At 39.1% G+C, this 16,380-nt stretch overlaps 1 protein-coding gene across 1 annotated transcript in view; it reads left to right on the forward strand.

Annotated features, from left to right (window-relative positions):
* STARD9 (StAR related lipid transfer domain containing 9) overlaps positions 1-16,380 on the forward strand; it is a gene marked incomplete at its 5' end in the record, with an annotated part of 100,688 nt that overhangs the window by 75,204 nt on the left and 9,104 nt on the right. Inside the window, 3 exons of the mRNA XM_018082804.3 lie at positions 1,248-1,438; positions 3,544-4,027; positions 4,909-16,113. Of these exons, the coding sequence (XP_017938293.2) occupies positions 1,248-1,438; positions 3,544-4,027; positions 4,909-16,113 (11,880 nt within the window). The remainder of the gene's footprint in view (positions 1-1,247; positions 1,439-3,543; positions 4,028-4,908; positions 16,114-16,380) is intronic.

Genomic DNA, 16,380 nt, shown 5'->3' on the forward strand with positions numbered 1-16,380 from the left:
CAGACAGAATCAAGTTTTTGCTGTAGAAATGGTTGCTTTGAACACATGCTCACAGCTCTAAATAGAGATTTTAAATTATTCCTATGTAGCAAAGGTCAAATACTCTTTTCACACAGGTGACCTTGTATTGGTAATGATTTTGCAAACTACATGATGTTTCCAAAGGTTCCCTTTGAAATTTTATTTTGGGGTTTTTTTGACCTTCAGGGACTCTTTAGTTTTGCTACCTTTGCTCCCTTTAGAAGTATAATAAATGCATTGTTTACTTTATTAGTAAAATATATTCAGAACATTTTTCAAGAGCCAAAGGTTTAATTTTCTGAGGTTATATATAATAATGTGGTGTTTAGAAACAAAACAACAGGCAAAGATCATATATCACCTTTATATATAATCAAACTAATGTTAGGAATTTCTTGATGATAGCATGTGGAGAGGTAAAATATATCTTTTCAGAGAGTTATTTTAAATATTAAAATATTATGCTAATATTTTAACATGGATTCTAATATTCTTAGCATGGATTATGCTAAGAATAGATACTACTTTGGTCGTTACTCTGTGTACGTGTATAAAATTTTGGCACACAGTAAGGAGACAAACATCTTGGAGGAGGTTGTAAAGCAATTTTTCACAGGTTAGTCACTTTTCTGATCACAATTCTGCTCCAAATATAGAAGCAATAACCCAATATAGTCGTTGCATCTAACAGAGAGTTTGGTGATCAAGGTCTTTCCTTGGTACTGCCAGACACTGTCGGTGTAATCTCAACAACACCTGTAAATATTTCTAGGTTGGAGCTTTCTTGGTCTGAAAACAGGGCAGAATGTTTCTCATTTCAGTAAAGTGCTTTGAAGTAGTTGGACAACAAATATCTTATATAGTGGTTATTAAATTTTGTAACTTATAAACACTCCTCCCCAATTTCATTTTTGTAAGACTTACAGCAAAATGAAAAGTGACAATATTTTTTAAATTCTTTTTGCTTTTATCTTTCTGGCAGTGGAATTACCTGCTTCACCACTAGAGCTTTCATGTTTGCTGGTATTTATGACACTTACAGGATTGCAGCCTGCTGTGACATGCACATACACAGCTACTTTACCATAACGAGTTTTTGTCATAATACATCCTTATTAGACAAAACAATATCTTCAATGTTGTCTGTCTTTCTTTAGTAAGATGATTTGTTTTACTACAAATAATATTTGTTTCTGGTTTTAATTCACTGTCAACATTTATAACAGCAGAGAAATAAATGCTGTGCGTGAAGAGTACAAGCAGAAACTGAGAGACCAGGAAGCTTTCCACAGAACACAGATTCAACGACAGCAGCTGTATGTTGAGGATTTAAAACAACAGATTCTGAGAGGACAGATCAAAGCAGAGCGGGAACTAGAAAATGACCAAGCACTAATCAACCAGCAAATCCAAGAAAGTGGGTACCTGCCTCCTCCCCTCCCTCAGTGCCCTTCCATTACTGCATACTTTTATCCTCTCAATGTTTTTGTCCTAGTGCTGCTTTATTTTATGGTGGAACTTTTCTTACAGCTTATTACTAGTTTTCTCTTACAATTGCCTTTCCCCTGAGCACAGTTACTAAGCTCTGATTACCAGGACCGAAGGGCCTCCTTCACAGTGCTCCAGCAGCACTGTTTAATTAGCTCTGCAGGTCACTGCTGGGAGAGAGAGCACCAACTACTCCCCTGTGGCATTGAGCCTCTTCTCTTCTGGGCTGATCCCATCCTGCCTCCCTACAGTTTTGCTCTGCTCGCATCTGTAGTGCAACTCTGCCATGTTTATTCCAAAACTGGATCAAAAAAGAGACTCATGCTTTGGTTCAGATAGGAGTTGTTTCTAGGAAGTTCTACGGTGTGTGCAAAAGTCCTAAAGGCTACAACAGTGATCAGATTTTAAATGGAAAATAACTATGTCAGAAGGTGAAGCCACAGCATGTTTTGAGAGGTATTTTTTAGTGTCAGTGGCTTCTGGCCCCCAGAGGTGCTATTTTGTATGCAGGCAGCCATATTCAGCAAGATGCTTTGGGAGAGGTTGGGCTTCTCCTTAATGAGTTTATAGACTGATTTGGGAACATTTTCAACCTTGAGATGTTTTTGATCACTGAAATTGAGTGGTTATAGTGTTCCCTAGTTTGTCTTCTAGTGAATGATTTGATCCAAGTTTCTTGATAAGCCAAGGGTACCTATATAAAGGCATCATTCCTACCTGGCAAAATCTGCTATTTGCTCCTGGAAGAAGAAAACTTTGGTGAATTTTTGGCAATGTCTCAGACTACAACTTATGCAGTCAGCTATCTTTTAATTATGCCAGCCACAATGAAGAAAGAAAATTGTTTTGATGGGATACAGCAGCATATGCACAGAGAACAGGAGAGTTCCCCCCAAATACCTTTATTTTGTGGCTCTTCAGACTTGTTCTCTGCTTCCCTTTATTTCTTCTGTTTTCGCTGTGTTCGCACAAAGCATAACCAGGCAGGTAGTTTTTGCCAGCCAAATACAATTCTTCACTTGGCAACCCACCAAAGTTCTTCACCTTTTCTGTGCCTTCTGTGGCTCAGCTCCTGACAGAGGCATGTTTGTGAGCAGAGATTAATTAGCATCTTAGAACTTGCAGGTCTTTTGCAGGGAAACTTATCTGCCAAATATTCTGCTTGCTAAAACATACTAAAGAGGACACATCTGGAAATGAAAAGTTGAGAAAAAAGGCTTTGTATGTGAAAGTTAAAAGTGTTATTAAGAAAAATTAACTAACATAATGACTAAAATGCTTCCTTTTTATCCATAGATTAACCATTGAGCTAGAATTCCTACTTCTGTGCATGTGCTCTGTGTAGAGTGGCCAACATAAACAGAACAGGAGACTTACTGTGGTAGAGATCACTAATGAATTATGTTTAATAAGATGAGTAGTCACCAAGCAAATGATGATGACAATGTCTATGCACTAGTGATTTCTTATATTAGGGAAACTTCTAGAGCCCCAAATTCTCTCTTGTGGCTTAGCTGTGCAGAGCTGCAGGTAGCCCTCATTCATCACATCAGACTTAAATACCTCTTAATTCCTACACCCCTGCATAAGCAACAAAAAGTTGCTTATTCAGTAAAGGACTGCACATTGAAAAGTGCACAGAATTGAACGCAGGTCTTTTCATGCTTCCACTATATTTTAACAACAAAATTGAGGTGATGTTTGAGTGTAATCATTGAGAAATTGAATGTGTTCTACTTTTTGCTCACAAACAATGTCTTATCCACCAGTTTCCTTATCTGTACTGCCAAACCCCTGCTCATACCCTGCAGTTGCTACCCAAGTCCTTAACCCAATGGAGAGGCTTTCAGTTATCAATTAAGTAGAGCAATGATACATTTTCCTTTAAATGGTTTGCCAAGTTTCCACTCTACATGCATAGAAATTCTGTTCTCAAATGATCTCTTGAGGCTGATTAAATAAAGAAAGAAGGTAGTAACGAATAAAGTTTTTCCTATGATTTTTACTTTCTTGTAATCATTGTTTTGTTTACAGACCAGCAGTGGCTTATAAATGAGAATAAACGTCTGGCTGCCCTTCAGCAGCAGCAGAGGGAGTTTGCAGTGCAAACAGAGCCTACGCTGTACGCAGAGGCTGAGGTGCAGAGTAACACTGGGGTGGAAATCTGCCTTTCCCTGTTACAACAGAACAAGAAGAGACTGGTGCAGCTGGAGCTTTTGCGAAGATACTCCTTAAAAAAGGCTGAAAGAAACATAAGGCGGAAAAAGGTCAAATTCCAGCTGGAAAGAATAGTCAAGAAGCAGAAGTTACTGGAAGCCAAGCAAAACCTAGAGCAGCTGGAAGCTAGCTGCTGGCTCAGTGAAGAGTGTGTGAAACAATCCCAAGTCCTAAATGAAAATATTGCTGTATGGTCCTCTTTGGATCACCAATTGCAAAAGAGATGGAAGTCATTGGGTTTGAGTTCCTTGCAGCACAGGCAGCATTTGTTCTGTAACACACATCTGCCCCAGGTACCCAGGTAAGTTAACATCTGCCAATTCCTCTGAGCTTTCAAAAGTAATGTAAATTCAAGGTATTTTCAGTGGCCATCTATAATCCCAAATGCCTTTCAATGTATTGAAACAATCCCAAAACCTGAAATATCAGTGAACCTACTATACTGTACATCCCACTGGAGCAGTTTGTCGTTTTCCATTGGGTTTGTACTGTGCATTCCCTACTTACGCCTTTAACACATCTTTCTCAATGTTTTTTACATTCCTCTCTCAAGCCTTTCTGCACTTTTTACCTCTTTGGGAATGCATTCCAGAACAGGCTTAACTCTTGTTATTGCTTTGCTCAGGCTGTTGGAAAATACTAATTTCTGCATCATTTTATCTTGATTCAGATCAAACTCTTCCTTCAGAATATTGGTATCTTTGGGATGATTATGGATTGGGCTTTTACACTGGCCAGCCTTTCTCAAGCTAACTAAAGATCTCTATGCAATGCTAAAAAGTTGTGGTGCTAGAGTGTTTATCACAGCATGGTCCTTTGCTGTTTCTACAGCAAGAAATACTAAACTCTGCCAGGTGGATTTCTGTGACTTAGAACTATCCTTTATGTTTAATTAATGTTTGCAGCTATTTGAGCCTACAGAGACTCAATACCAAGCTATACCACATAGCATTGAGCTATTCCTTTGCATGCAGAGCATATTCAGGATAGCAAGGGGATTGTATAGCTACTGACAGAATTTAATTTTTTTTTTATTCCCTGCTAGAATTTGCTTTTGAAAGGCATTAAGATTGTTGCTTCGTGAATTGTTACTCTTAACTACAAGACATTACTGAGGTGGAAATGTTGTTAAATACATTATTCAAGCATGGATTGGATTTTATTTCTTCTTTATTTCCACAGCTGTTTGCTGAAGAGGGAGTCTCTCTCAAAGTTATCTACCTCACCAAATATTGATCAATACTGTGAAGGCAGTACAACGGGGAGGTTGTCACCTGTAGAATACCTTTACAGAAGTCGTGAAGACATTTCTGAGAGTGACAACCTTAATGATGACAAGGGGATCTCCTTTTCGGTGCAGAGGCAGCTAACTGAAAAACAAAAACCATCTTCAATTGGAAATAAAAAAGTAGCAGAAAAAGACTCTAATGATTCAGCTATCATGGCTTGTATCAATAAAAATTATCAAAAAATTGCAAAGTTGGATGACAATCCAGGGCAAGCTGGATCTCAAAACCAGACCTCTAAAGACTCCTCTCCTCATCTTTTTAAGGAGAAAGATGAGCCTAAAACCTTTATTACAGGGACAAGAATGACAAAATCAAAGGTGCTAGGAGATTTAAGTCAGCCTGCAAGTAGCAATCTAGCACAAAATAGAGCTCAGGTATCCAATAAAAAGATTAGAATGGATATCAATGGAAAAGGCCACAGGTCTTCTCCAGAAAACTTTCCTAAACAAATGAAGAAAATTGTGTATGGAAACCCATCGGTGCATCTAAACCAAACTGTCATGAACTGGAGGACAGAGCCAAATTCAGCCTTGCCAAGTCATGAGAAATCACCAGTGGAACAGAAAGAATTTCTGATGGCAGCCACATCAGTAGGAAATCTCACTAAGGTGAACTCACAGGCACCACTCTCTTATGTTGAAAAAAAGTGGCACAGTGCTGAGAAGCTAAGTGCTGGAGTGTCCAAAACAGCCACAGATGTGCTGGGGAACTGGCAAGAGGATGACGAAAATGAGATTTCTGATACTGACAGTTCCTATTCTGTAGATTCTCTCTCCTGCACTTATGCAAAAGCTTTCCCAGAGAAACTGAAACAAGAAGATTTTGACAGAAATAAATGTCCTGCCAACCCAGAAGATTCTGAGAGTGATGACAGTCAAATGTCACAAGACTCTCTGGTAGAAAAGGAAAATAAAGCAAAAAAACAAAATGCAAGCCAATTTCACAAGTTAAAGATCCATCATGAGCCAGCTAAGCTTTACAAAAGCAGAACTGAGCACCATATTTCATCTTTTGTGACATCATATGCATCTCGTAGGAACCTGGAAAAGGCTGAAAGAAGCTTTTCTCTGGATAGCTTAGCTGATGGAGAAGAGATGCCAGCAGAAGATCTGGTAGAAGAATCCAAATCGGATTCATCTGATGAAGTGCCAACAGAGATTTTCTGGAAGTTACAAACTCCTAGATTACCAGCTATACAGATTGAAGAAGACCACGAGTCCAAGGCCTGCAACAGAGATACAGAAGGAACAAGTTACGATCTGAAGCTGAGCAGTTCCTTTTATTTGGACACCAAGCCACAGCCTGCTTTCAGTAATGCTTGCGAGCAGTTGCTGAAGGGGACAAAAGTCTCCTTTGTAGAACAAGAAAGGTGTCTTGATAAAAGACTGTATTATGCAAGTGAAAATCCTTTGCTTACTAATGATGCTTGGCCTTCCTGTGACACAAAGGTTGACATCAGCAGCCCCAGAATAACAGCACCTTCTTCCCATGAAAACTTGGAATTTCAGAAAGCTCATCTGTGTTCTTTGAGCAAACCAGACCTTTGGCTGAAGAAAGATGATCTAAAGCAGTCAGCTGCTGAAGTTTCTTTTGTTTCTGGCTCTAAGCAGATTCACAGCATTACTCACTTATCACATCGTGTAAATGAAATAAACCCAGTTTTCTCCTCTGACACATCAGAAGTACCTTTACCTGAAACAACAACTGCAAGCAGAGTTTCTGAGAGTGGATCATTAAATAAGATTCTTAAGGAATGGACAAACTCTAACAAAAATTCATCCTTGGAATCTCAAAATGTTATGTCCTCATTTGTTAGCTCAGTAGGACCAAGTTCTTCTTTTGTTCCTACTTCAGCAAAACATGATTATTTTAAACATTCAAGGTCATGTCATCCTGAACAAGAACAACTGGATGAATTATCTACTTACAGGTCTACCACTGAATGTACACAAACATTCAGCTGCTTGGAAAGCAGCTCCACTGCAGACTGCTTGTCACTGGTATCTAGGAAAGAGGAGGATTCTCTCCCCACAACTCATCCAGAGCTGCCAAAAGATCACACTCTGCAAAAAACACCTTTTGTCTCCGTGTTGCCTGTGCAAACTGTGGAGCAGAGGAATGTCTGTTTAGATGCAGATTTAGAAGATGATTTCTTGAGAACTTTTTCAAAAGATGAGCTTGACAATGACTATAATAACTTGATGGCAAAATCAAGTGTGACAGATTCAGGCAGGGGAAGTGCATCTGTCAGTGCATCTGCTGCTGAATCTTCTATGGGACTTGCTCATAATATGACTTCAACACAGACATCTGCAGTAAAACACATCCAATTTGGAAACCATGGGCAGCTTTTACCACTACAAAAAATACCAACATGTTGTGATGAAGGTTTCTTTCTCAATGACTTAGCAAATAAGAACTGCTCTCTAGTAAGCAACTCTAAGTTTCAGACACTGGCTGGACATGGAGCAGAATCAACTGTTACAGAATGTCTCCTCAGGTCCGGGGAGAGTAATTTGGAAACAATGCAAGAAACAGATTATGAACAAATATCTGCAGAAGACATAACAACAGAGACAGATTTTTCCTCACAGGAGACAACATATCGATGTCACCCTTTAGCTGTTGCTGCCAGTGCAAGTTACAGCCAATCTGCAACACCAGTAGAGATGTCTGAAAAAGAGATAATCTGTATGGAAACAAGCACAGATAGTTTGACAGAGGTTGTGCCAGAGGTGCCTTCATTCATAGGTCACAAAGAATACGAATCCAAGGATGAAGACTTGTCTTCACTGAATCATTATGAATTCAAACACAAACCTGTTTCAAAGGATTACTCCCACGAGTGTGCTCTAGCAGACAGTCAGGCAAGTTGCTTATCCCAGCAAATTTCAGAAAAGTCTACATTATGCACTGATAATATAAGAGAAGAAAGCAGTGAAAGCAAAAAACACAATGCCTTGAATTCTCAGGCTGTAGTTGAGAAAGAATTTTCATCCAAATACGAAAACTTAGTGGTAAATGAAGTAAGTTATTTCATAGTGAATGTAAATGGGAAAGACACCAAGTCCTTTCCTGCTGCTATTTGTGAGACTACAAATGATTTTCTCCCAGAATCTAATTCAAGCATATTTTACAAAACTTCAGCGAAAGCTAGTCTTTTTCAAAGTGCATCTGAGACTGAAAATTATGATAAACTATTGGAGCAAGTCACAATGGTGAAAGGAGATTGTAATGCTACATCTAGTCTTACTGTGGAAGTCAATGCCACAGAAAGTTGCTCTGACGTATGTTCTGGCTGCCTTTGCACAACATGCTCTTCAAAATCAACCGGGCAGAAAAGCAGTACACATAAGACAACCGACATTTCTGTGGAATTTGATGCCACCATTCTCTTGGAAACAGAAACACAGAACAAATCTTTACTGGAATCAAGAAAAGAGAAAGAAGCCTTTTTTGAAAATGATTGCCCAGAGGACATCTTTCTTGTTGAAGATGATGTAAATTCAGAGTTGGAAAGGGTATTTGAATGCAACACAAATGCATCAGCTACCGTTTCTCAAGAGGAGAGTTCATATATAAATAAAGAATCCAAATTTTTAAGAAACTTAGAAACTGATCCAGAAGAAACCATAGCTCCTTATCAGAATACAGAGGAAAACAGTGATGCAGAAATAATTAACCAATTAACCAGTAGTGCAATCAACTTAGAAAAAAATATATTGGAAATTAAACCCAGACAGATTGAAAGTTTACCTGACAATCCAGAAGCCAAAGTCCGAAGTGTAACTGAAGACAGCAGTGGAAAGGACTTTAAAGACATCAGTGTATCTCAGAATCCAAAGAAACCTACTAATATTGTAGCTTGTGAAGTTCAGTGTGAGTTTAATACAACTCTGTGCCTGATGCATGAAGAAGTGGACAAAGATGAACTGCAGGAAGACAGCACTGAGGTAGAACATACTCAGGAATCAAAAGCACTCCTGCATTCTGGCAGCCAACTTGAACCAAACAGCCTTTGCCAAAGAGAAAAAAGTGAGAAAACAGAAATAGGTATTTATTCACCAGAGTTTTCTGTTGCTCCCAAAACCACTCCTTCAGCTGCCTGTTCCCACACAACAGATACTGCTCAGAATATTTCAGGGTTCCTTGATACTTGCGAGGGGCTTGTACAGACAGATAGAACAACAGAAAATGTAGCTGCAACTGTACTAATCACAAAGAGGCAAGCAAATATTTTAGAAAAACTTGAAAATGAAGAACAAATAAGTTCTAACAATTCAATTGAGTATTGTGTACCAAACTGTTTGCCCCAGGAAGACAAAGTTGACGAATGTGAAATGACTGGGAGTGAAAAAGAAATTACTGTGACATACACCAAGGAGCTGGTTATTACAAGGCAAGAAGACATATGCACAGATGAAAATGTTTTATTTGCTCAACAGTTTCCAGCTTTGCATCAGATATATTGTGACAGAGATGACAAAGAGGAAAGTTTAAATCAGTTTAAGATCCCTGAAAGATACCTGACAGCTTCAGAACTAGAACAGAATATACTGTTAGAGAATGATTCAAGATACCATGATCCTACTGAAATGAGCGAAGATGGTGACTCAGCAGACTCTGTTACAGGAGTAACATGTCCTGAGACAGGAAATGTAGTTGATTCATGTGAATATTCAGTTGATGATAGTGCTGGTAACAACCAATATAGAATTGAACAAAAATCTACAAGTCTCGACAGACATATGTATACGAGTTGTGCTATGCGATCTCCTGAGCACAGCACTTCAGAAAACCTGAATGTAGGTATTGTTAGAAAAAGACCTGATATTTGTGAACTGGATCCAGTAGGCTCTAGAGTTGAGGAGGAGAACGTGCTTTTGGAGAAGCTAGTACAAATGGCCAAATCGGACAAAAAAAAGCAGATGTTTGTAGAAAACACAGAGGAGGTAGAACTGATCTTTTTACAAAACCCAGATGAACTATTCCCTGAAAACAAAGATAACTACCAAAAGACACATGATGACAGCAGATTAAATGAAATCTTAAGAGAAAGCCAGTGGGTTTCTACCAGCTTTTCTAGAAAGAACGAAGACATCAGCAAGCAACAAAATCCATCAGCAACACTGATGTCTACAGGAAAAACCCAAGAACTTCAAGACTCCCCCTGCCAGTCTGTAAATCACTTTTTATATCTTGGAGGAAGTGATGATTCCCATCTTGTTCAAGATGTTCCCACTGCATCAAAAGGACATACAAAATCATCTAGCAGCAGTCTTGGAACTGGAGCTGTTCTGCCTTACTATGAAACATTAATGGAGAGTGAAGTCGGTGTCCATACATCTGTTACAGGCAACAAAATGGGAGAAGACAAACATCTTCCAGATAAAATGCAAAGTAAGAGTGTAGCTTTTTCACAAATCACGACCACACAGGAGAGGCAGGAGGAAGAATCGTTTGTAGTTAAAAATGCAGCTGATTATGCCATATCTGTACAACATGTCAATGAGAGCAGCTCTTTCACTTCCTACAGTGCAGGTGGTCCTGAGCCTGAAACTGTTGTACTTCAGCAAACAGCCAAAGGAAACTCATTTTCCTTGGAAATATTAGATTCTTCTGAAGATATTATTCGGGATGTTAACAATGCTCATGAAGAACACAGTATGGATTTAATGGTTAATAAACTATTAAATGACTGTCTTAATTCCAGGGAAGATACAGCTCAGGAGGAAAAGGATACCATTGTGCCTGATTCACTGCTCTTGGATAAATCAAACCTGCTTTCTTCTTCAGAGAAAGAAGTGATGGAAGACATAGGGATGGGGAAAATGCATTCTTTACTAGAAATCTCTACACCAAAAATCTTTCACAATATTAATACAACTCAGGTAGTACTTCAGTCGAGGAGTTCATCACTGCATGATGAGAAGGAGAAATTTTTAAACACAAGCTATCCTACAGCAAACAGTAAAACTGAAAATGCCAAGTTTCCTGGTGTAACTGGATATCAGCACGAGCCTGGAAAAAATCAGGAGCATGAGACTTCTGAAGAGTGCTGCATAGACCAATCAGGCAATGCTGTTTCTGAGAATGCTTCAGCCCTTTCAGAGGGCCTGAACAAGTCTCCAAGGGAAAATTCACATTATAGTAAAGAGTTTCTAAATTATAATAGGAGCTTGGGTGCTTCTGAACATTCTCCTGGTCTTCTGAACTGTCCAGCATCACCTGCAGGTAGTTTGATTGCCAGCAATGGAGACAAAACTGAAAATGATGCTATTCCCTCTGAAGAAACAAAATACTTTGAAAGTGAATCAACTGATTTAAATGTATTTGTAACTTCTTCTGGTGTTTCTCAAAAAGGAGATGAAAAGGAAAATAATTCTGCAGTGGCAGAGGTCACATATGCTCAGAATAATAAACTCCCTGAAAAAGTGGGAACAAATCAAAAGGAGAAAATTATTCAAGGTTATTTCCAGAATTGCAATGACATAAAAGAAAATATAGTTCATGAGTACTCAGAACACAGCAGTAACACTACTGGTGTGACCATATCAGAATCGGGCTTGCTTGCTTTCCAGAGCCAAGGGCAGACTGGCATTAATGAATCAAAGCCTCTTTCATCCTACTCAACAGAAGAAACTCCAAGTGATACACCATTTCAAAGCTCCAAGAACTTCAGTGCTTTTAACACATCTTGTTTACTTGAGGACTCAAAATCTCTAATATTTAGTCAGCTTGAGGACTCACTTCAGGATACTTTTTTGACTGAGAAAGTGACCTCCAGTTCTGCAGACATGTGCTCTGTGAAAGATCTTCCCCAAGCATTTGCAAGTGTCAATTACCCATCCTCAGCAGCATTTTCAGAATCTTCTTTAACTGCAGATATAGGCCATGGTGAAACTGGCACATATGATATTTCACATTTAAATATATTGAAACATTCTCCATTTGCTGTTTTTCAAATACAAGACACTCAGTCTGATAAGGCTGTTGTATTTGATGAGCCAGTATGTGCTTCAAGAAGTATTTTACTTTCTCTTGCAAAAGAAAATAGGCATTGTCCAGTGTCAGACACAGAGTGTAGTTCATGTAAAAATTCCGCTGTGGATGTGGAACCTGTATATGGAAGTAATCGTAAAAAAATTGACAATGATACAAAAGTTGATCAGCATCACTGGGATAAGGTTCTAACACAAGAAGCTTGCACAGAACACAGTGAAAAAATATTAAGTGATAATCCTCTTTTATTACCATCGTTACCTTTTTGGGATACTGAAAGGGCAATTCTTGTTAAGGAGGGACAAATGAGAAATATACTTAACAGAAACGAGGAAGAATTGCATTCAAATACTGAGGCTGAGCATCTTGCAGTAAAGACAGAGCAAACAAAAACATTAAGTAGAGAACCTGCTGAAAAGGAAACTACTGTATCCTCAAATTCTTCAAATGAATTAATAGGCTCAAAAGTTACAGCGTTTGAAAATCTGCATCCAGGAGATGTTGAAGTGGATCCTGAATACGCCTGCAGTTCAGTTAGTCCAGCATATCCCACAGACAGCAGAAGTGCTGATCCCAGGCACCTGTATCACACTGTCTTGGGATTTGAAAGAAACCCGGCAGATCTGCAAGATAATTGTCGGTATGTGCCTACAGGTGAACAGACAGAACACGTACCAAATAGAACAAATCCAGGGAGTAGAAAAGAGATTTTACTTTGCAAAAGTAATACAGGTTCAAGTGTTGATAGCCCTGCTGATGATGCTGATGTAGACAATTGTTCAACAACTGGAGACACTATAACCAGGAATAAAACTGCGAAATCAGAAAGACCAAAGTTTTCGGTAATAAGTAATGAAACTACCTCCATAAAGTTTTTACCAGAAAACCATGATTTGCCTCCTCAACAATCTAAATTGGTGCAATTTAGGAGCAAAAGATCATATTCTACCACACAGAATACAAAGAGCTGTAAACAAAGTGAACACAGACCTTATTTACAAAGTCACAGAGTATCAGCCCCAGCTATTGCTGTTTTCTCTGATACAGAATATACTTTGGAAGCTTCATCTAAGGCAGATCCTTTGTTATATTCTGCATCTAAATCACTACAAGATTTAAATATGAGTGTAGAGCCTCCATCACCAACTGAAGATGATCTTTATGGAACTGAAAGATTTTCAAAGCAGGAATCAAAGAACTTTCTAAAGGTTAAATTTAAACCCAGATTTCAGCAAAGAATGGCACAAACTAAGAAGTTTGCAAACTGTGATCCCAAAAATTTACAAAATTTTGCAGGAAGAAGCCAAAGCAGCCAGTCTTTAAAAGACTGCACTACTCAATCTCCATCATGCTTACTGCCCACAGCTCACAGTTCTGTGGGTGCAGAAGTAAATGTCCATTCAAAGAGTAGTTCTGTAGCTCAGTGTAGTGAAGGGAAAGGTGAAGAAGGTGGATACCAGCCAGATTTAATTTTGCAAGACAATAAAGATGTAATCCACTTTAGTTCAAGTGATATCAACCCATATATTCACTCATGGCAACAAGATGGATCATGCAAGATTGGCTGGAAACAGTATGTTTTTGGAAGTGCAAGTGATGTCTCTTGCAATCAAATTCCTTCAAATATGGAAAATCATAAAGTTATGAGATGTTCCAGTGCAGACAATGGACTGAATTCTCAAAATTCTCCTTTTCATTCTCATCTAAGTTCATATGCTACAGCAAAAGTTTTATCAAGCACTTTAAGTAGCATTGAAGGTCTTCAAGGATGGGACAGTGTCAGACAAGACTTTCAATCTGCATATTTGAGTGACAGTACCAAGCAGTGTAGCAACATATCCAGTGAAACACTAGAAAGTAATTCAGAAAATAACACTGCTGAATTTGAGAATCCTTCTGCACAACCTGGTAATTCTTCAATGCAGGTTGATGAAATTGTACTATTATATCCTTCTGAGGCTGAAAGGTCTTCTAAAAAAATACCAGGGATTACATGTGAGCAGGGAACACAAACAGCAACTACAGGAAGGTATAAAAGGCAGAGAAGACATCAGAGAAGCTATACAGATGTTTCTGCAAAAAAAGAGGAAAGAAACAGAGATTTATTTCTTCAACCTTCTTGGACAAGCATGCAGAACCTGTCCATGCATCTATCACAGCTTCTGCAGAACACTTCTGAGTTGCTGGGAAACCTCTCCCAACAGAGTATTATAGATAATGAGCAGAATGTCACAATCAACCAAAGAGGAACTGAAGATGCTGTAAAGGCTACTAGATCAGATAGCTGTACTCAGACTACAGCAGACATAGGCACTCAAACTGAGATTTTGGAAGAACCTCAAAGTAAACATGAAGAAAAACAAGTGGAGGCAAAAATGGAAAATGAATTGAGGGCAGCTCAGGCAGTAAACAATTGTAAAGAAATTGGTGCAGATACAGTAGGAAAGATTCCCGAAAGGAAAGAGGAAGTGCTCTCTCTTGAAGAAAGAACAAAAGAACAAACAGGGACGAAAAGTCTGGGCAGTCCTGACTTCCATGACAGTCTTGACAGCATTTTGGAAGACTCCTTTATGCATCTGCCTCTTTTACCCAGAACCTCTGCTCCTATCTTACATTTTCAAAAACCATTGTTTAATGCAAAGCAGAAGGATACTTTTGCTAGTGCCAGAGTTTCATCTCTCACATCATCTTTGCCAAGCACAGGGCAAGATGATTCTTCGTGCACTTTAGTTAGCAGCCCTACTAATAGCACCTCTTACTCTCCAACATCTTACACTCAAGATAAAAGAAATGTCAATGAAACAGAGGCTCCAGCAGAAAGAAAATTTTGTTACAAAAATACCCTGCTAGTAGATAGGGCCTCTTCCCCTATTCTTACTCTTAGTGCTAGTCCCAACAGCCAGACTGCTTTTAGCAAGTCTGTCTGCCCTATTAAGGAACGTCTTGGATATTCCAGTGTTGCTTCAAGTCCCCTTCACATCCAGAGAAAGCAGAGGGCAGGTCCACAGTCCAGCATGCACCCTCACGTAGACAATTTTTCACAGACAGAAACAGAGAGTGATTCAAGCGCTTCTGGAGAACATAAGGGCATAAGAAAGAAATCCGGAAGTTTCTCAGGTAAGAAAGCAGCCAGTGAGCTTTTAGGACAGGATGATTCAAAAGACTTGGAGCAACAGCATAGACTGATGGTTGACACCCACACTACCATTTGTGCAAAGCGGCTGTATCACTCTAGCAGTATGTTGGAGGTGTCGGGCCACAGTGAAGTTGTAACAGGTGATGTCAGAGACCACAGTTCACTGGCACGTTCGCTTCGTTGTATGTATGTTACAAGGGGAGGAAGAGGTTCTTCAACTGGAATTGGACATGAAAAGTACATTGAGAATTCTGATACTGCTTTGATTCATAACTACTCATCTCCAAATGCTGATTTATTTTTTAATCAAAAAATTAGTGCCACTTGTTCAAGTAAGACAAGTGCTGGCACATCCTCAGAACCGGTGGTAGAAGCATCTTCTCTACAATTTCATGATTTCTTCTGGAGGAATGAAAACAGCTGCCCTCCTGCACTCTCTGATGTGAGTGATGTGCAAACTTCCTTCCGAGACGACAATACAGGTTCTGTCACTGAAAGTGAATGTGACACTGAAATTCCTCTCAACAAAAATAGTACTTTTGCAAAGCCATACAGGCCTCGGAGCTACAGTCTTCGTGACTTACCCATACACAATAAATTTAGCAACTGGTGTGGTGTTAAGGGCAGCCCTCCTCCATCGTTACTCAGCTTGAGTGGCAGTGTGACCGATTTACAAAGTCAGGCAGAAAAGATGACTAGAAGCACACAACCAACAGAAATGGAAGGGAAATCCCAGCTTTATGACAGCAGGAGCAGAGAGATTGAGAGACTTCAGAGAGAGCGTGCCCAGATCATGTCTGGCGTTCACCTGGATCTGCATCAGCACCCCCTCACAGTGGAACTGACTGAAGCAAAACTCAATTATGGCATTGGGGAAACAGATGCCCTGCTGAGGGTCCTTCAGAGTGGAAATGCAGATGATACAGTGGCAATTCCAGTGAAGCAGCAACTTTATGAAAGGTAAAGTAGTGTTGTATTAAGTATTTTGAATCCACTTCATGCAACTTAAATAGCATTTAGTAATGAGCACTTAATCACTTAGACTGAGTGAAGTATATGTGAAGAGATATAGTATTAAGCTTATTTTATAAACCTTTAAGTAATGCATTTAAGACAAAATTTTGGGGTTACTTCAAGAAAACAGGGAAAAGCATAAGATTAGGTGTAATTCGAAACTCGTGCCACTCCACTCTTAAAATATCTAGTAGCTGTAAGCGTTTTCATGTG

Source organism: Manacus vitellinus, unplaced genomic scaffold (assembly GCF_001715985.3).
Source record: "Manacus vitellinus isolate BGI_N305 unplaced genomic scaffold, ASM171598v3 scaffold_6_pilon, whole genome shotgun sequence".
Taxonomy (NCBI): domain Eukaryota; kingdom Metazoa; phylum Chordata; class Aves; order Passeriformes; family Pipridae; genus Manacus; species Manacus vitellinus.